The 20,431-nt window shown below is 40.6% G+C and overlaps 1 protein-coding gene across 3 annotated transcripts in view; it reads right to left on the reverse strand.

The window, feature by feature from the left end:
- The window catches only part of DOCK1 (dedicator of cytokinesis 1), a 323,968-nt gene that overhangs the window by 75,220 nt on the left and 228,317 nt on the right, over positions 1 to 20,431 (reverse strand). For all 3 annotated transcript variants that reach the window (XM_075504339.1, XM_075504341.1, XM_075504340.1), the window contains 4 exons: positions 12,585 to 12,663; positions 11,834 to 11,934; positions 8,251 to 8,309; positions 1,850 to 1,998 (listed from right to left, as the gene is read on the reverse strand). In XM_075504339.1, the coding sequence (XP_075360454.1) occupies positions 1,850 to 1,998; positions 8,251 to 8,309; positions 11,834 to 11,934; positions 12,585 to 12,663 (388 nt within the window). The remainder of the gene's footprint in view (positions 1 to 1,849; positions 1,999 to 8,250; positions 8,310 to 11,833; positions 11,935 to 12,584; positions 12,664 to 20,431) is intronic.

The following is a 20,431-nucleotide window of genomic DNA, read 5'->3' on the forward strand; positions in this document are numbered from 1 at the left end:
GTTGTTATAGAGGAGATGGAGTTACTCTGTTTACAAGGGTGCACAGTGACAACACAAGCAGCAACAGGCACAAGTTGATTCGGGGAAATTCCATCTGGATATAAGAAGAAAGTCTTAAACATTGGAATAGGTCACCCAGAGAAGTGGTGAAACCTCCCTCACTGGAAATACTCAATACTGAGTTTCAGATGGCCCCGGATAACCCAATCTAAGGCTCGGTTTGGACCAGATTACTTCCAGAGGTCACATCCAACCTAGACTTTTCTATAATTCTCTGCTTTTTACAAGCTGTGATCTTCATTCCCCAAAGACCAATCTGAGATATTCAGCAAACTATATAACTACATTATCTGCAAAACCATAAATGGACAGATTGATTATTCCCCGTTAGATGTAACCGTTCACTCCAAATGCACTGAAAAAAGGTTTACTACCTCTGCAACCTGTCATATCAATGCTATGTCCATAAAGAAAGAAGCTATACTGTCATAAGAAATATATGTTGAGTACCTACAATCCAAGACATCTCTGACTTAAGCATGAGGCATTTTTCTTCTCAAAAGGCAGAAAGGATTTGTGTGAAATATTTAAGATGTTCATTTATTAAAATCACCCAACTATTCCACACAAAGCTGGTTTCCTTCTGTCAAGAAAATATAGGGCCATAAATTTAGCTATAAAGTTACCCTCGGATTTTTCATGATCCATATAATTGTACAAATAAAAAATGACAAGCAACAAAAGAGACCATCTGACAGGAAACTGTTTAAATGGCATCCCAGCGAGCATTTCAATCTTTACAGTATCATCGGAGTCAAACATAAGAAAAAATGATTATGCAGTAATTGGATGGATCCAAAATACAGTTCACAACCTCCCCACACGCCATCCAGCACAAAACAAATCAAAGTAATAAAGCTGATGCCATTTCCCTTGCTTAAGTCTCTCCACGCAGAAACTCATTTACTCTGGCTACAGATTTATTAAGAGCTGGTTATGAATAATAGTTCACAAAAAAGTGTGGAAAAGGCTAAGATTTTTCATCCAAGAAAGAAAACTGCCAATATAAAGGGGGGAAAAGTAAACAACACATGTCAAACTTTATTACAAAATTCACAAGGTCATATCCTGAACCGACAGAAATTTCAGTGTAAAGGAGCTACGCTGGCTTATACCGTAACACTACCTGGCCTACCTGGTCTTACACTCAATCCGTAAGGCAAAGTTTCAAGGCAAAGAAGCTCAAATGAATGATGTCAGGAAACTTTCTTTCACTCCGCTTGTCTCTCAAAAGTTGATGCTATGAGGATAAGATTGTGTGTGCTTATTGCAAGGACTTCCCTCAGCATGTTAACATAGAATAGAATAAAAATGCTACATTAGTATTTTAGATTTTGCAGTGCCTACATAACATGAAGAAACACTGACACTGACTGGATGGCTTTTTTTCCCTCTTCAAAATCCATAAAATGGTAAAGACTATCACAATTATAAGATAGTAGAGATGATAAATTCTTACAGGTTATAGTTTCTTTTGCCACATTATCAGGCTTCCTTTATGTTCAGTTTCACTCAGAAGCAGACTCTGTTCCTGAGTCACAGTGAAAATTTAAGACATCTGTCTTTGCTCTCCTTTTGTATCATAAAGAAAGGTTTCATTTACTTCATGCAAATTTTTTCTTCAACAAGAATTTAAAAACCTCAGATGAAAACTCTATAGCCACTCAGAGTTATAGAAAATCCATATTATCCTTTAGAAAAATAAGAAATAACAAAAATTCTTCTGTTTTTGTCAAAAACCAGTTAAATCTTTCTTACAAACTTTAAATATCTGTAGCTCGTTGCTTACCATCTGGAAGCTTCTAGTAGAATGAAATTCACACTGCATCATATCAAAGAAGATTGGGATTGTAGCCTTCCGAAGCTCGGTTTCAGGGATCAGCGTCATTTCTAAGATGGGTCCCACCATTTCTGGGATAAACTTGATTTTATGCTGACCTTTAAGAGAAAAAGACGCATTTCAGAGTTAACGAACAGCCACCGACTTTGGTAGAAGATAACTGGTATAAAAGCTGTATCAATAAATTCTCATAGAGCATAAGAAAGTATTTTTCATGCTCTGACTCTACTGAAACATGATTATTTATGCCACAAGAGGGGACGTACGTGGTATGTATAAACCCAAATTAACAAGAGTTGTCGAATCAGTAACCAAACTGGAACTTGTCACATTTTCCACGAAGCACCCATATTTGCACCCTCATATCAAGTTTCAAGGTTTGTTTTTCTTTTTTTTTTTTTAAATACAACTTATGGTTAGGAGAGAAGGAGGCTAAAAGGCACATCGCTTGTATTTAGACTTATTTAGACTTCTGTATCTTCCGCAGCGTACAAAATGTTCTCCGTGTCAGTCTATCAAAGTGTCACCACAAGTGCATAGTTACACAGCCTCGAGACATGAAACCGCGTCTGGCCAAGCCGACAATATGTCTTCTTTCTTCAAGAGCTGATCTGACTGGCAAACTTTATTTCACATTTATCTTCCCAAGAGAAAACTGCACCTCCCCCAACCCTCCCTGCTACGCTCTCCGCACACGGAACAGCTATTAAACCTTACCCGCAACATGGCACCTAATAAATATTGGACTAGTTAAAAACATCTAGCTACTGTTCGTATTATTAGCTGAAGTGTAGAGAATGCAGATTACACGTCCTGCAAATTATCTGTTCAACACCTCCATGGAAAGACGCCGGTGTAGAGCGGTGTAGCAGAGCACTGGAGAGCTCCAGGCAGAGGACTTGGTGGCAGAAGTTTAGAAAATACAAATATATTCCCCTCGCAGCAACAGGCTGGGATTCACTTGCACCTCACTACACAACCGGTGACGTTTCTCCCAAACGCAAGGTTAATGGAGGTGTAGGATCCAACTCACACGCCGCTCACGCGTCCACTGCTGTGGTTCAGAGCAGACTTCTTCAGCGCCGAGCTAATCTAACGAGCCCTCAGCCTCCTCCATTTTAAGACTCTTGTTCCCCATTGCAGTTACCAGTGGTACATGACAGAAACAGATTTTAATTCATTTATATTCCACTGCACTACACCAGCACGGCAGTAACCGTGGAAGTCTTTAATTAGCAGTTTCACTTTTGACCAGAACTAACATAAATCTCAACAAACGTAATCAAGAAGAAATCCTTTACTAACAAAACACGCTACTTTTTTTTAGAAGATATAATTTAAGTTACTTGATTTGGCAAACTTCAGAATCCTATTAGCATTAGCAATCCTATTAGGGCAAATTAATACTCCACTAAAATTGCTACTTGGAATGATGCTGCAATGCCGGTTGTTGGTGAGGAATATCAAGTGAGAGGCGTAAAGCTTTCCGCTGTCTCTCTTACAAGTATTATTACATTCGGCCTCTCAGGTGACAGTTTTCTTGTATTACGCCTGAAAAGTGTCAGAGTCAATATTTCAGAAAACAAACGATAGTGACAAAAGTTATTCGTCAGGCACAAATTCAATGTCATGAAGTTCTCCGTGTGTCACAGTGGGTTTTTCCATTGCTTCAAGCACAGGGATTCCCCTCAGAAAAGTAACTAACGTCTTCTGAACTTCAGATGTGAAAAAGGGCGCGTTCACAGAAGATGTTTTTAAAATCTTTCATCGCCTTTCCTCTTCTCCAGGGGCACAGAAACTTCTTGCTCAGAAAGGGAGCCGCTGAGGGGCTCATCCGACGACGCAGGCAGGGAGAGCCGCAGACCTCGCCTCCCGGCTGCTCGCCGAGGCCTCCACCGAGGCGGACGGAGCCGAGGGCGGCTGCGGGACTCGCTCCCGGCCACGCAGGATCCGGCCAGCCGCAGCCAGCCCCACCACCCACGAAGCCGTACCACACACGCGCAGCCTTCCGGCCGTTCACCGACTGTTTGTTATTTATTAGCGGTGCTGCCTCGCAGGTAACCACCAACAGAGTTTTGAAATTAAATAGGACAGAGAGCTTCTCCGAATACGACATTCGGAAGGAGTTGGGGGGCAATAGAAGCGTGCGAGTTATTAGCAGAAGGTATTAAAATCACTTGTACGTTGCACTGCGAAAAAATCCCTCCTCTGCTGTTTGAAACCCACTTAGCTCTTCACGCGGCGGGTCCGTGGGTGGCTCCCACCGGAGCTTACGCAGCTCGGCTGCAGAGAAGAACAGGGGACCGACGTGCCGGGGCGGCACCGCCCGCTTTGGGCGCGAAGCCGCGCCGCTGCCCAGAGCCGATCCTGCCGCGGGCAGCTGCGCCGGGGCCGCGGCAGGCAGGAGCGGGGCCGGCAGCGACCAGGGGAAGGCAGGGCAGCACAAATTAAAACGTTAAGCCATCTTGACTGGTTTTCTTCATCGAGCACGCGCGAGGAGTCACACGGAGAAAGGGTTCGTCCACCGACTGGGCGATACGGAGAGGGTTGCGAGCCCTGCGTGACATCCTTCTGACGCTATGACACACGTCGGGGATGTGATGTTTGCTACCGCGATGTGATCCAGTGCGATGTTGTGCCACAAGAGAAAGCATGAGAGCAAAACACGAAAGGAAACGATCTTCCTCTGGCACTCCAGCACATCCAGCCCAGCTGCCTGTCACAGGCAGCGCTTTCTGATAAACAACCCAACAATGAATTCGCCTTTTTTTTTTCCCCGGGAGTGTGGGAACTCCCACGCGGAGACTCAGAATGTGACAAGTCTGGAAGAAAACTGAGGATTCTCTTCTGAAAACCAAATTGTGCAGCTGCTCTAAGAACCATGTGAAAAAAAAAAAAAAGGATTCTTTTGAACATGCAAAAAACTTTCCCTTGCAGTGGCTTCTGCCTTGCCACGCGACGTGCTCCCGCAGACTGCTCACGCAACGGGAACAGACCTCATTACACGAACCGAACCAAAGGTCCTTCCTTTATCGGATAACGTCTGATTTTCATTCCCCAGGTTCTTCCAATTTAAATTTGGGCCACAAAAAACACTGAGTAATTTGCCAGCAACCTCACCTCTCACTTGGGTCAGCTCTGAACATGCATGACTAATTCAGAGGCTGTAATGACTTCTATTTATATAATGCTCAAAGTTCAGGTCTATTTTTAACCCTGGCTCTCCCTCCAACGACATTAACGTCTCTGTCAAGATACCTGTTCCGACGTCAAGCACGCGGAGGGAAGGGCCGGGCCAGCGGGAGCTCGCTGGAGGACAGCAGCAGCAACCACTGCACTTCACCTTCAGCAATGGTACTTTCCCATCTCCCTCCAGCTGGTTCAGATGCCAACAATAAAAGCAATGTTTTCTGAGCTGCCTTTCCTTGACCGACTTTACCACCAGGATGTTATTTTTAATGTCATTACAATTTCTTTAACATGTAACTGTTGAAACCATTAACCACTGAAAACAGGCACACGTGACCTAGTGTCCAGCTGTGTTTTGTATATGCTAAATTGCAGCACGTAACGCTTTTAAGCGCGTGTTGTTTGAGTTCCTACATTTTCAAGACAGAGGCCACAGCTTGCTTTATGCTTCTCCGATACTTACTGTCTCACCAAGGTCTAGGGCCCCAGTTCCAACAAAACAGTGACTCAAATACTACGTTATTTTAAAGTTCAGGTTGTGATATGGAGGGAAAAAAGCCTCCAAAGACTAATATACGCTGGTTTTGGTGCATGCAAGAAAATATAAGCCTTGCAGCGCTTTCAGAAAGGCAACGCAGCGGGGGCTCCGCACACCGGGACGAGGCTCCCCGAAGCCACCCTCATTGCTGCTGCATCAGAGCACTCAAATCTAAAGCCTTCACGATCAAATCTAGCAGGGTATCAAACAGGGGCAGCTACCACTAGGATTTAAATAGAAAATCTGTCAGGCTGGATCTCTCGTACGTGGTTCCCTGTTTAAAACAAAAATTTTATTCCTCAATTACAGGTATTTAGTGTGTGCACACAGTCAGCTAGTGTTGCGCTCCACTACACATGCTCTTTTGGGTTTTTTTTCTACTTATAAAGGTAGGAAGGTATGAATATTGCAGCCAACTTTGCATAAGAAACACAGACAAGAAAAAACTTTTAGAATTTGTACCTTACTATTTAATTCCAGAACATAAATTATACTCTTAGATGTGCGTTACAGCTACAGGACTGTCTCATTCCCAGCTGGGGAGTTTTAACTCAGCAGGCATTATACGTTAATCATGGTATTTATGAACAAAAGCTGATGAGACAAAATATTAATTTTTGAGGCTTACCCATACCCTTTAATACATAAATCAAAAGTCAGGGTTGTTTGGCTTCATCATATCTTATGCACAATGGCATAGTCATAAAAATTATATGCTCAAGCATATGCAAGAATTATAGCTTTTCACTTCTGATTTTGTTTCTGAACATATATTATAAATTAATAATTTGACTAATGTAGTGCAACTTCTAAAAGAAAAGTGTCAAGCACCCCCCAATCAACTCCCCTGCAGTGGTAAGTCAGAATTCTTTCTTAATTGATGCTGTGACATACATGAGATTGGTGAAGAGCCAGAAGTTAAACATGATCAGCATGGACTATCTGCATTACAAAGAAGATGAGAAAAAGCAAACTGCTCATTATGAGAAGTACAAAGGCCGCCTTGGATTGGGGTCCTGCCTCCGATTTACCTTTCTCTTGCAGCTTTTGTTGGGAAGAGCAGCAATTTACTGACTCCCTCAACATGTGAGATTTCAGCATTAATGATCCCAGCCACTTACAGAATCACAGACATTAGAGCTAGCGTGGGTCACGGAGTCATCTACCTGGGCAATCTCGGTTTATAAAAACTCTATTAAAAAGAGAAGGCTTTCATGACAGCACAGGAAGAAATACTGAAGAAAACACCACCCCTCATGCCAATCGATTCACAAAACTCCAGGGGAAATTATTATCAGCTCCCTGTTAATGGTGAAAACCTGAACCTTAGAGCAACTAAATAACTTGTCCAAGAGCAGCCAGTGTCAGCAGCAGTAGTAAAAAGCCCAAAGCACTCCCTAGTCCCCAGCCTGAATAAAATAACCTCCTGTAAGAACAGCCAGATGTATAACTACGTATGCAAATTTTTCTACTTCCAGTCCAGCAAATTCCGGGAAAAGTTTAAGAATCCAAAGATGCTAGAGAAATTAGTAAAGATAACAGATGAATACAGGACTGTAAGCCTGGAAGAGGGAAGGATGTGGCTAACAAAGAGGCTGCCAGCGTCCTGAGCCAGCATCAGGCACGATACTGATTTTATTAGCTGTCTGTCAAGTCACATCTCAGGTGTGTACTGTGCTTTAATCGGTTCTCCAGACACTTAATTCACGAATGATGCTTCTAATAAAAAGTGAACTCAGCTGCTCTCAGAAGCTTTTTCTCATCATTCCAGCAGAGCAGATACAAACTCTGTGACATCAAATACTTACAAACCCTTGCATTCCCTTCTTTTATATATGCTGATTTTTTTCAAGTTTCAGCAACAACAGTTCAGCCAGAGATATAAGTGAAGTGGCAAATGTATTTATTTCTGATAATTTAAGGAACTTTTGATAAAACTTGGAAGAGCTGAAGTGTCTCTGCTGTTAAGCTCAGGAAAATGAAATCTGGCAGATGAGTACACTCGGGTCACAGTAAATACTCAGTTTCTCATGAAATTCAATCCCCATATAGCTAAATTATACCTCCAGAATAGCACAGACTTGAGACAGTCAGATATGCCTAATTTACCTACGAACTCCAGGGATGTCCACGTTCCCATTCTTTACCGATCTTCCTGAGTCACTCTGATGCAGCCAAACAAGGCTGAAAATCAGACTTTAAGCAGAATTTGCAGGCTGAGTTACTGATAACCCTTAGACACCTTCGTTTGGCTACAGTCCCAGTTACTGCAGCCACATGGATGTGTGTGTATATATCTATGTGTATACATGCATGTGTGCATATATATATTTTTAAGGAGAAAAAAACCCATTCAACAGGTATCACCATAACTGTTTCTTTTTATTTAGCCTGAGGTTGAATACCACGAAAAAACAGAAGATGCGTAAACGTTGACTACAGTTAGGTACCTTCCCAGGAGGTGAAATAAGCATGCAGAGGTGGCTTTATTTCTTAAATCATCTGGTTTTTAAATGCCTTCTGGAAGCCTACCATTATTCAAGAGAAAGCAAGTTCACATCACCTCTAACTTGGTTTATACAAACACTGAAAGCATTAAGCAACAGGCACTCAGGCTACTTACCCAGATTATACCACATATCCCTGATTTCAAAACCAATCTGCCTTCGCATGTCACCGTACCTTAAAAAGGAAAACAAAACCACCATTAAAAAAAAGTAAAAATCTAGTATCAATAGGCAGAAACACCTCATTTCAAAATCTGATCAGCAGCCAAAAATATTTGAAATTATAGAGCAGGTTCTCCAAATTCAACCAATACAGTAACATTGCCCAGCCTCCTCACCAGCCCAGCGATGCGCCCGGAAAGGCTGAACTTTGCCGAACGTCCCTTTTACAAGGGAGTGAGACACAGAGCCTGCCTGACACGTCCAGGCCACCCCAAAACCCTCAGCCACGCAGCCACCGGCTTCTGCTCCCCGCCTCCTGTTACTTGCTCTCCCTCAAAAGACCCCAGATTTCAATTTCTGCAGCAATACTTGCCAAAGGGAGAACACACACAAAACATTCACCTGTGCAAAACCTCTCTTTGCCGTATTTTCAGATTACCTAACCGACCTTTGGGACACATGGGTGGTTACAGAGATTAACTGTGAGCATTTTCTGTTTTTCAAATGGCAATGGCTGGAGGAAGCGTGACGGAGAACTTCACGGCCTAAGGCTGTATTTTATTTTTATATACCCTCTCAGCATAGCATTGTCCTAGAAAATACAACAAGGAACATCTTGCGACGCCTTGTACTTTGATGCGCAAGATCAGAAAGAGAAGGTTTCTGTGTTCCAATGGGATTTTGTGTCCCCTTTTACTGAAAGGGTTGTCCAGCACTGTAAGAGGCTGCCCAGGGAAGTGGTGGAGTCCCCATCCCTGGAGGAGTTCAAAAAACGTGTAGACGTGGCACTTCGGGACATGGTTTAGTAGGCACGGAGGTGTTGGGCTGACGGTTGGACTAGATAATCTTAGAGGTCTTTTCCAACCTTAATGATTCTATGATTCTATGAAAAGTGAGTGGTCCCAGGCAGCTCACGGGCCAGGGCGGAGGTGGGAGCCCATCCTTCAGCCCCCCTGCCAGACCTGCCTCTGCTCTGCTCCGAAGCTGGTGGCACCAATGCCTCACATCCCCCATCGGGGTTACTTTTATATTCCACTCCCTCGCCACATCAATACCAGGAAAGCTTAGTGAATGGAAAACATCCTATTGCCTTCCTTAATGACGGGATCAGAACCATAATGAGCTCCAAGAATGTATTTGCTACGCAGAATATTTGTATGTTAAAGATCATTACTTAAATCGAGATGAGCAAAACGGTAATATCTGCCAACTTGTGGGATTTCCGTGGGATAATAGTGAGATACCCTGTCATTAATATGGATTAAAGAGATTCTTCTGCATCATTAAGAATCTGTTATTATCTAATGCTTAAATGCAATGTTTAATGCAATGTTTAGCAAAAACTACAAATTAAAATAATTAAAATTTTAATTATTAAATATTTTACATATTAATTGAAATATATACTTAAAAAGATGGGTGAGTGTGATATTGAATTAACTGATTAATTATATCCCTTCGGCACAGAACTGGTAGTGGTTTCATAGCAATAAAAGTTAGTGCTTCCAGACCATACATTTATTGCATCTTGAAGAATTTATGGTCTTGATTTCTGTCTCCAAAACATGATTAAACTGAAAATAACAACTTGTAAAATCATTATAAACACATTTACAATTTAGCAAACTTCATTAAGTAACCACTTCAAATGACTTAATCTATTCACTTATATTAGCAGTGAGAACTGTCTGTTGATTTCTTCAATTTCTTCAGCGCGATATACCCCACACTTTAATATAAAAATCACTTGAAAAAAAATTCCGTCTAAGGTTCTCGTCCTCACAAAGAGGAATATCAGCCCACAAATGTATTTGACAGTAATTTCCAACCCAGTTACAGCTCAGCTGTTGGGTTTTTGTTCAGGTCCAGAGTCTGATCTGAACGAAACTGCTCAGGCAGGTGCACACCAACGTTGGAGAGAGAGAGGGAAGGGTGGGAGAGACGCGGGAGTCATGGCAGCCCCGGCTTTGATCCCTCTGCCTTGACTGGAGCGCCTCGCCTTTTGCAAGTATCCTTCACACTCTTAATTACAAAAGAGAATTTGCATCACTGGTCCCATCTTGTACTAAACCGTTTTGTTCCATAAATCCTAAATCTAATGAAATAAAATGTACCCGGCTCTACAAAACCATCTTGATTTCCTTTTGCAAATGGGTAACTGTAATGTTATTTATGATACTCATAGCACAAGTGCAAAAGCCTGAGCTCGGCTTGACATCACTTTTCCACTGAACTTGTAAATATTCCTGTTTCATCAAGGAAGCCCCACGAGCTGCAGGTACGTATATAAGATCACACAGCGCTTAAAAATTCTGTTTCAACGCTCAGGTAAACCACGGCTTCCAAAGGAAGCACCTCAAAACTCACGATGGAGTGGACGGATTTGAAGGGCAAAACTTCGCTGCCAAAAGAAAAAGGATGGGACACAGAGCCCTGCCTTCTCTGGTCAAAGCCTGCGACCCACACAGTTAAAGCAAAAAGCCTTTAAAATCCCATGTCACCACAGCAGTGAGAAACTCCTCCTATTCTCACTGTGATCTCTCTCATCATATATAGATGAGATATATAGAACAATCTATAGAAATCTATAGAAATAGAATAGTTCTATATTAGAATATAGAAAGAGGCTTGAATTTAGAAGGTGAAGTGATACAACGTGCATCTTCTTTCTCTATAGAGATATATAAGATATATTGTACACAGAAGGAGTCTGAGCTATACTTGCTGAGGGAATGAGAGCTTTGAAACTCCCCATTTTTGTGCCTTAACTGCCGTAACCTGATTGACCATGGGAACAAACTGCTTTTGCAGGTGCTCTTGACAAATATTATGACACAGAAAGAGAATCCAGGCACAGTGTTTGAAAACACGTAACTGGCTTTTTTCAGCGTTTGGTCAGTTAATGATAAGGTCCGCTACATTGGAACCCCAATGAAATTTAGGAGAAATACATACGTTAAACAAAATATTCACGTCCCGGTCTTATTGCCAGTCTTTTTTCTTTTGACAGGTTTCATTTGCTGCGGGATTGTGAATAGCAAGCGGGTAGTTCAAGCTCCCTGTTCAGAGGTAGGCAATGTAATCCCTTTTAACCAGGAAAGCGTACAAGACTGCACTTATACAAACCCATTCTTCAGGGATATTGCAGTGCAACTGGCTGTAGTTACAAAAATTCACTCTAAAAGGCCGTTAGGGATTAAGCAATAAAGAGCGCACGTAAAATGAGATTAGAATAAGCACAAAGCTAAAGTGATTTAAAAATTCCGTTTTATAATATGTTAATACTTCTGAAAAGTCTTGACTTTATGAACATCCTGCAGTATAAAATACTGTCTTCATCAGTAATGAATCATGTAATTTAGATCTTGATTCAAGGGTAGAAACACATGCAATACTTGATTCATGTTTTTAAAACCAACCTTTCATTATACCATGATTGCATCTCAATTTGAATGGATTTAGCTAAGAAATTAAACTAAAATTATGTTAATAGACCTCAAGTTCTTGTCCATGATTTAGATGACGAATAGGACTTACTTGTTAAGTATTTTTGCTCTTTTAGCACTTGAAAAATTCTCCAGTTGTAAAGACTCTTGTGTGAGAAAAGCAACAGCCAGGTGGAAGTAGTTGTTCCAAAGCTGAAAGCCCCCAAAATGACAAGAATAGATACCATTAATTCTCTGAAATGTTTTTCTGCACACCTACAAAACAACTTAGAAGTATCTAAATTATGCACATAAATATTTAAAGGTGAAAATAACAGACACCACAGAGACGGTATTTCTTGATATATTCTTAGTACATCTCCTTTCATTTATGTTTCCACGAAACGTTTCCCATCTACAAATCCTAATCGATTGTGTTTTGATGATTCGAGGACAATTAAATGTGAACACATAAATACGAAAAAAAAAAGGATGCTGAACAAGTGACCTAAACCAGCGTGTTTCTCATCAGCAGGGCACTCGGACGCCGCGTCTCAGGCTCCACGCTTGAGGCAATAATTCTGCTAAAGCATCTGCTGCAGAAAGGGGGAGGACACCCCTTCTTGCTGTTCCTGAAGGAAAGGAGGAGCTTTCCATGATGCTCAGGGTAAGACTTGGTCCTGTTCTAGGACAAGACCCACGAATGGATCGTACATACCTGCTGAGCCTGAAATGACTTAACTGGGCTAACTGGTCTCCCGGGGTTCACGACGACACAGACATACACCAAAATTACGCGTTTAGGGCAGAAATTTATTACAACATTAACATTAGTCCCCAAGACACTGGTGGTTTTTTCTTACCTGTAACTCAAAGTTGGCTTGATCAAGAAATTTTTTGTTTAGCATATCTGCATACTGATTAATTGCTCGCAGGAAGACTCTGAAAGATCAAGAGAAAATTACATAATTACACACTCTTCTGTGGTACCTTTGTACATTTGGCATCCCAATTAGACAAAAATCTGAGTCTGTCTGGAAAGTGAAATTTGCAGCTGTTACTTGAAAAGCAGTGTGATCTCACCACTGTTAAGTATACAGAATTATATGCAGATGTTCTCAAAATTAATCAAGTAAATTAGCATATGCAGAAACACAAGGAATGTTTTGGATAAAATCACTTGTCTTTAAAATATCTCATGATAATCAAGAGATCATTAAAAATTCAGTTTATTAGAAAAAAGTATATATTTTTAAAGTTACAGTATCTTAGTGTTGTATCTAACCTAGACTTGCAATTGGCTGTATTTTAACTTGCAGGTCAAGCAAAACATATTTTTAAACACGAGGCAAACGCTATTTTACTTATGGCACAATAACACATAAAAATGCTGTTGAAGGACAATCTTCGAAACATCGTTCACTGTTCTCCTTCTAAAACGCTAATTTAGTACCCAGTGTAGTTTATTGCTTTTCTAAAAAGGATGCTTCTTAAATTGCAATAGGAGTTGGCTTGACAAGCTTTAAAAATAAAACCACATGGTACAGTGTAAGTAGGTCACTACATATTCATGGTGCTGAAAAGCAAACATATTATTCTTTGGTACCCTAATCTCCATTATTAGATTCCTCCTGAAAACTTTACATTTATGCTATGAAACTGTCAGCTAATGCCCAGACAAATGAGCTTGTCTTTGGAGCAGACTGCGGTAGAGATTGATGTCTCCTGGAAGTACCAGCAACGATAAGACCACTCATGACACGTACTACTTTCCCCCCCGCAATAGCAATCTTTAAAAAGAGTGTTCGCTATCGAATGCAAATAACAAAGTTAATCTTTCTACAGGCTGACAAACAAATATCGGAATTATTTAAAACAAACCAGTGGAGGCAGTTCAAAAGATCTTTTACTGAATGTAAGATACCTAGTGATCTCTCCTGAAAAAAATTCGTATTTAGTTAAATGTTTGGTAACCCAAGAGAAATGAAGCCTCCACATAACACATGGGCATCAGGATGCTAAGAGAGATTATTTATGTCTACTGAATTAATAAAGTAAGGTGAAAAATGTTGACACCTTTGGGATGTGTCTGGACTATAAAGTCAGATCACTCCCATGGCAGTGTAATGGAGAAGCATCCAAACATGAAAATGAAAATTAAATTTACGAAAGAAAATACAAAAGACAATTTAAAAGATGAAAGCATATAAAACATAAAAGAATAAAGAAAAAAGTAAACACATACATATCCGTAGGTATACACACGCACGTACATTTTCCAATACCACTCTTTCTAGCTAAGCTGCCATAGGCACCTCCGCCCTTGCATCCAGCACACGCGGAGATGCATTGCAGGAACAGCACTTCTGCGCGTTATTCACCAGTGTCTTTGTCAGCGTGTATGTTTGGAAACAACCTCCTTAAGAGATTTTATAAATGAGACGAATTCAGCATACACAATAATACACTGCAGATATATGTATTTTAGATCTATGATTCAATTACTGAGCTGTAGCATATACTAAGATTGAAACTGAAGTTACCCATGTAATCAGACTATCAACAGTTTGATATGTAGACTTATACCCTGTTTTGTTTTGTGGTTTTAAAGTCTGATAATACTACGAGATCCGTAAGTCTTCCTAGAAGAATTACTAATTTAACATAGTAGGAAAGGCCATATAACGCGCTTCTCCTTACGAAGATAAAATCGGTTCCAATACAGGGAGGATTATGCCTACAATTTAATTATGTTGCCTTAAGACATCACTGTAATGTATTCAATCTGCTCCATCTAATTAAGCTTTGGAACAATCTCATTACTTTATATACCATTATTTTTCTTTAAATTGTAACTCTCATTTTTCCCCTATATTAATTCTAGTGAATACCAATAAAGAACAAATAATGCAGAATCTACGGTACACTGCAACTGCAAAAGGACCCAACCACAGCACATCTGTTAAACTGGAGTTGTAATTAAACACCACCATCCTCTCGCAGCCCCTGTGCTACCCCTGTAACCAGGCTGCTTTAGGAAGGTAGGTATTCCTCTCAACTTCCTACAGAAGAACTTCAAAAGAAGAGATGCAGAGATTTTAGTGTCGATTTCCGAATTATTCAAACCCCATTTTAATTTTGATTTAATTTGATGATACACTCAATCCTTCCGTCACTGGATGAAACACCTCCTAACGTACGTCAGTGAGGAAAGCCCAGTTCTTGTCCCAGTGAAAGTCAACAGAACGATATTTTTATTTTATCAGTATATCTTCAGCTGCAAATCAAACGTAAGTCAATGAGGATTTTGTGCCTGTTTCGACCAGTACTGAAAGGATTGCTGGAAATGTTGACAGTCCCTTTACTACAACATGGGCAGCCAAAATACGACTATTCCAGATCACGGTACTGCGAAGTGAAACATGACTGGCACAGTACAATAACAGTACGATCCATCCTGAATAATCCACATTTAACTGAGGAAAAGGGAAGTTATGAAGTGGAGCCATCAGGAACCAATGTACGTACTACAACCTTCTGGCAAAGCTGAAGTCACTAGAATGACCCTGTCATGGCTAAGCTCACAGCGCTTTCCAGTATCATTTAGTGCCAAGAGCAAACAGCAAAATCGTGATAATTCTGATCTGATTAAGTTAATTTCATGAATATATATTAAAATATTGGCATCAAGAAGTAGCAATTGTATAGCATACTTGGACAGGGAGATGCGAGAGATTTCACGGCAGTAGTACTCCTTTACCTCAGAGTAAAGCTTTATTATCCTGGGGCCCAACAAGGAAAGGCTGGATTTACAGAAATGTAGTTTTCTGTTCGGCTGAGATCGCTGACTACCACCCCATACTCCTGACCACCTCGTACTCTCTCACATACTGACACAAGAGGGAGGAGAGGTGGTGAACTGAGACGAGATCTCAAAGACAGCATCTGAAACGGGATCTCACAGAGTATGTCCATATTCTGGAAATAATACGGAAGAAAATGCCATGACTGTCACGCTTAGGTGGAAAATACTGAATAGAAACTGGGATAGAAGATGCTTGAGCATCCTCTGGAAGCAAATTCATCTAGGGAAAAGCAAACCACAACATTAATCTGGAAGGACATGATTTGTTTCAAAAAACTTTCAATGAGGTTGATCTCCATGCTTAGAGTGACGCACAGATATGAGCCACCTGCTCTTGCTCTTGTGGTACCACAGTGAAAAGGACTGATTAAAAAAAAGATAACTCACTTCTTAGTTACTAACACCTCCAGGTTTGGCTGGCCATCTAAGATGGCAGGGGAATAATCAGGCTTCTAGAAAGCGTCTTTAGGATGCAGATAAGTCAAAGGCAAAGCTGGATGGAAATCCTGCTACAGATGTTGCACACAAGAATTGAAATCAACTGAAGCTGAGAAAAAAGGTAAGTATTTCTACCTGGAGTATTCAAACACCATCCCACGAACGAGCCGCAGTTCAGTGAAAAAGAATCAGAAGAAATAACAACGGACATAGGGCTACATGGCAAAAGTAAGATGGTTAGGTTGGCATTGCTTCACCATTTTGGTACAACACTCAGTTGTATGGTTAATCACACAGAAAGATTATTACCCCGAAGAGATCATTTGGATAGAAACAGAATTTGCTTGATGAATTCTTGGCTATAATCTACAAAATTGTATTTTATCGTCTGTGAAGTTTGCTGCAACTCATGAATGTAAATACGGTTTGGGTTTACGCCCAAATAAAATTCAAAAGAGGAAGCAGAAAAATTTTATGAACCATTCCAGGTGTTAGTTTAATCCTCTTCCTCCTCCAAAGCAGGTACCGACAATTTTCAATAACTTCACTGTCAAAGTTAGAGAAACCGAAGAAATTGGGGGAAACGTGGCTCTTCAGAATAGGCAGAATTACACCAAGTGCATCAGTTCTGCACTGAAGAACAAGCTGGCTGCTGCTAAGACATGAGGATAAAAGGTGTACTTGGACTTCACTGGGCCAACAGACGAGTAATCAAAACTATCTCCTATGCTCAGATGGAGAACCATCAATCCGCAGTGCCATACCTTATCTTGCTGCAATTAATAATGAAGATTAGCTTCCAGTTGCATGTGCATAAAAAGAAGTGCTTTTCTTGAAGTTCAGTTTTGATTAACAAAAGAATACATTATCCGTGTCAGGAAGAGCCACAAAAGTTAAACCTTGAAAAAGAGAGAAGTTCAGAGACTGGAACCGATCACAATGTACTCCGCTGCAATACCGAGAATGTCACACGCAGCAACAGAATCTAATGCTAACATATTGGAAAAGATTTGTTAGACAAAAGACTTTATCAACCCAATTAAAGGAAGGAAATTAACATTTCCTATGATGTGATTGGAATAGAAGGAATATAATTACAGAAGGAAGTCACTTCAGGATATGTGGAAGGAAGAATGACCGTTGCTAAAGGGCAAAAGTATCTACCAAATAACAAAATTAACATCCTGGACAGATGAGGTTTATGTGTGCTGGGGATGGCTCCCAAATGCCTCAGCAGCTTTGTGTTGTCTCTTCTGTTGTAGTTATGTCCTTTGAAGTAGGGACTGTCCTCTTCTTCTGTGTTTAGATAGCTTCTGTCACAGTGAGGTCTTATACCATCATCAGGATTTCTTGATATTTTCATCCCTGTTCGCGTATTTCCTGGTAAGACACCTTTATCCATAAGCTAAGACACCTGGTAAGACACCTTTATCCGTACCTCATAAGCCAGAAGAAATAATGAACTGCACAAACACACAGTGGAAGACTGGAAAAGTGTGTTAGTCACATGGTGGGCCGTAAAATAGCTGAGCATCAAAGTGCCATCACGTTGCAAAATGCTCGGTCTGGGTTGTGCTAGGATAAGGGTCCACTGTGAGACGTGAAGTATTTGTTCTTATCTACTTGGCCCTGGCAAGACCTCGGCTGGAATATTGTTCAGTCGAAGTCACCACGCTTCGAGAGCGACACAAAAATATGGCAGAGAGCTCAGGTGAGAGAAGCAAGGACAGGAGCAGCAGAAAACCACGGCACAGGTGAGACATTAGGAAATACTTTGTGATGCTAAGGACAGGCCATCGAGAGCAGAAATTCTCAAAAAACCCACCAAAATAAAAAACCAGGTTAGACAAACACCTGTGATCTGGTCAGGTATCGTTCACCTTGTCCTGCCTTGGGCAAAAGGACAGAGTAGTGCTAATTACTTCAGTAACTTCTCCCCGTTTATGGCTCTCAATCCAGAGTCAATAAATCAATTAATATGCTGCTGATTCAAGCCATGAACTAACCTCAACTGCAACCGCTGAGTTCTGGGTATTTTTACCGGCATTGATTACTAATCACTTCCAATAGGCCCATGGGTGGTTAATTGGTTTGTGGATGCAGGCTTAGAGATTGCTCCACCAAACAGTGCAAAAATTAAGGGTTCGATTCTGTAATTTTACCTTTGCAGAGAGGCTCTTTTTTCCTACAGCCAACCTCACTGAATTCAGGAGGCTGTTCGTATATATCTAACCTAGACTTCAACTGGCAATAATAAATGAAGAAGGGACAAAGGGATTCAATTTATAAGTGTAACAGTAGTCACTGTGCCAAACATCTTTTTTTTTTCTCTTTCTCAGGTACAGTCGGTTTTTCTTCCTCCATTCTCTCTCATAATTAGTCAAGTGCCCTGATTTGCTTGTTTGCTCGTGTTTAAAAATAATCTATGCCCCATTTTCTTTCATTCAACCTCTCACATCACTGGAAAGTATCTGCAAAAGCTGAAGGAGCCGAGGAAAGCTGGAAGCCACACGATGCTGCAACACACCTCTCTCATCGGGCAACGCGCACGCACAAATCAAATTGCCTCTGCAAAAAGATTTTTCTGGAGAAATAATCGAGAGAGAGAGAGAGATTGCAAAAGTAGAAGCATTCTTACAGTATATTCCATTTTGTACATTATTAAGTTAGCTCTAGTACCCGGGGATTTGGATTTACACTATAAGCACTTAAGCAAAATACTTATGACAAGAAAACATGAAGCAATACACGCTACAAATGTACTCCCCAGTATTTTTCCTTAAGCGAACATCAAAACAGAAGAACGAAGGAACGAACGAACGAATGGCTTCCCTAATGACAGAATAATTAGCTAAACAAAAATATACAGATACAGCGCAAAGTAATTTCGGTTTAGCTGATAATTCAATAAAAGAGAGGGAATTTGGAGTGAGGTTATAAAAGGCCCTATTATGATGTCATTTCAGTTAATTTAGATGGAAGGATAATGAATGCTTTATTACAGCTGATCAGCCCTCCTGCACATCATCATGCTTCCCATGCTTGAGCTTTTGCTTCTCTGGGAGACAAATTTACTGCGCATATATGAGACAGACTACTCTTATCTTGTCAGACTGCGTATGAAACAACAGACCTAGACCTTGAAATCCCAATGCAAAACCCAAACCTGAACAAATGCTCACCAAAGCATGAATAGCAAAGCCTTCTTTTAAACAGCAATCACTTCAAATACCTTCAAATTCTTTTTCAACTTCTCAGTGTTGCAGAGCACAGTTAAGTTTTAAACAACTTTTTACTTTCATATGAATTAAAACTTGTATTTTAATACACTCCTATAACCACTTCTCTATTGGCATCGCATACAGCATGGTGATTCTCCAATTATTTTAACCCTGGGACACAGAGAATATGTAGTGACCTCATACGCGTATTTTGTACAAGTCAAACGAAAGTCAAAAGCATTAAAATGAGTGAGCATGACGGTATCTGCCCTCCTTGCGTCTGTTCCCCCCCAGTTTTCCCCCTTCCCAAATTCTCTCTCTCTTTTCGTTCCTGGTGATGTTATTACTGTTCACCCGTCTTCACACCTCCAGCCCTGACAACTGCCCAGCCCAAATGAAGGTTTCCAAAATCCTTTTCATTTTACACTTCTGTATATGATACGATACTTCTCTGTCCAGTCTACCTCTCTCTCTCTCTTTAAAAAAAAAAAAAGTTTAAAAGATTCCTTGTAATATCTTCTAATTCATCAGGCTAAAGAGCAGTCAAAACTTAAAAAAAAAAGAAACAAAAACCTTGATAATTTGCTTTCCTTTGAATTACAATTCCTGGGCTGACTATGATAATAGCACAGAGTAATCCCAATGAAGACTTGCTACTAAATACTTACATTAGCATAATCTTCTCATAATGTCTACTCCACACTGGCGCAGGTGCACCATGTCACTTTATTAACCTATTTTCTAATAAATATTTCAGAAACAGTTTTAGCATATTATCTGTAATCACTGACACCTCTTTCCTAATTTATATTCTGTGCCGTGTGTCCTCTAAAACAATGGGGACAGATGAATGAAAAATAACTGCCAGTTACGAAATTCTGAAGGACAAACTTGTGGTTTGACTACCAATAATAGGTACCGTGCAACAAGCACAACGTATTATTTTACAAACCACCTTTGCAGTACAGCTCTCTTGCACCTTAAAATAAAATTGATGGAACAACCCTGTTGGAATAGACAGGCAAGAGTGTTACACCACTGGATAATCAAATGATAAGTGTTTACTGAATAAACAGCATAAAAAAAGGTTTGGATTTACAGTCCATTCAAACGTCCTTGCAGACGTACTCTGCCTACCCAGTAGCTGGATGGATCCACGCTGATACACGGTCCACCTCAGACAGCT

Source organism: Mycteria americana, chromosome 6 (assembly GCF_035582795.1).
Source record: "Mycteria americana isolate JAX WOST 10 ecotype Jacksonville Zoo and Gardens chromosome 6, USCA_MyAme_1.0, whole genome shotgun sequence".
In the NCBI taxonomy this organism is placed as follows: domain Eukaryota; kingdom Metazoa; phylum Chordata; class Aves; order Ciconiiformes; family Ciconiidae; genus Mycteria; species Mycteria americana.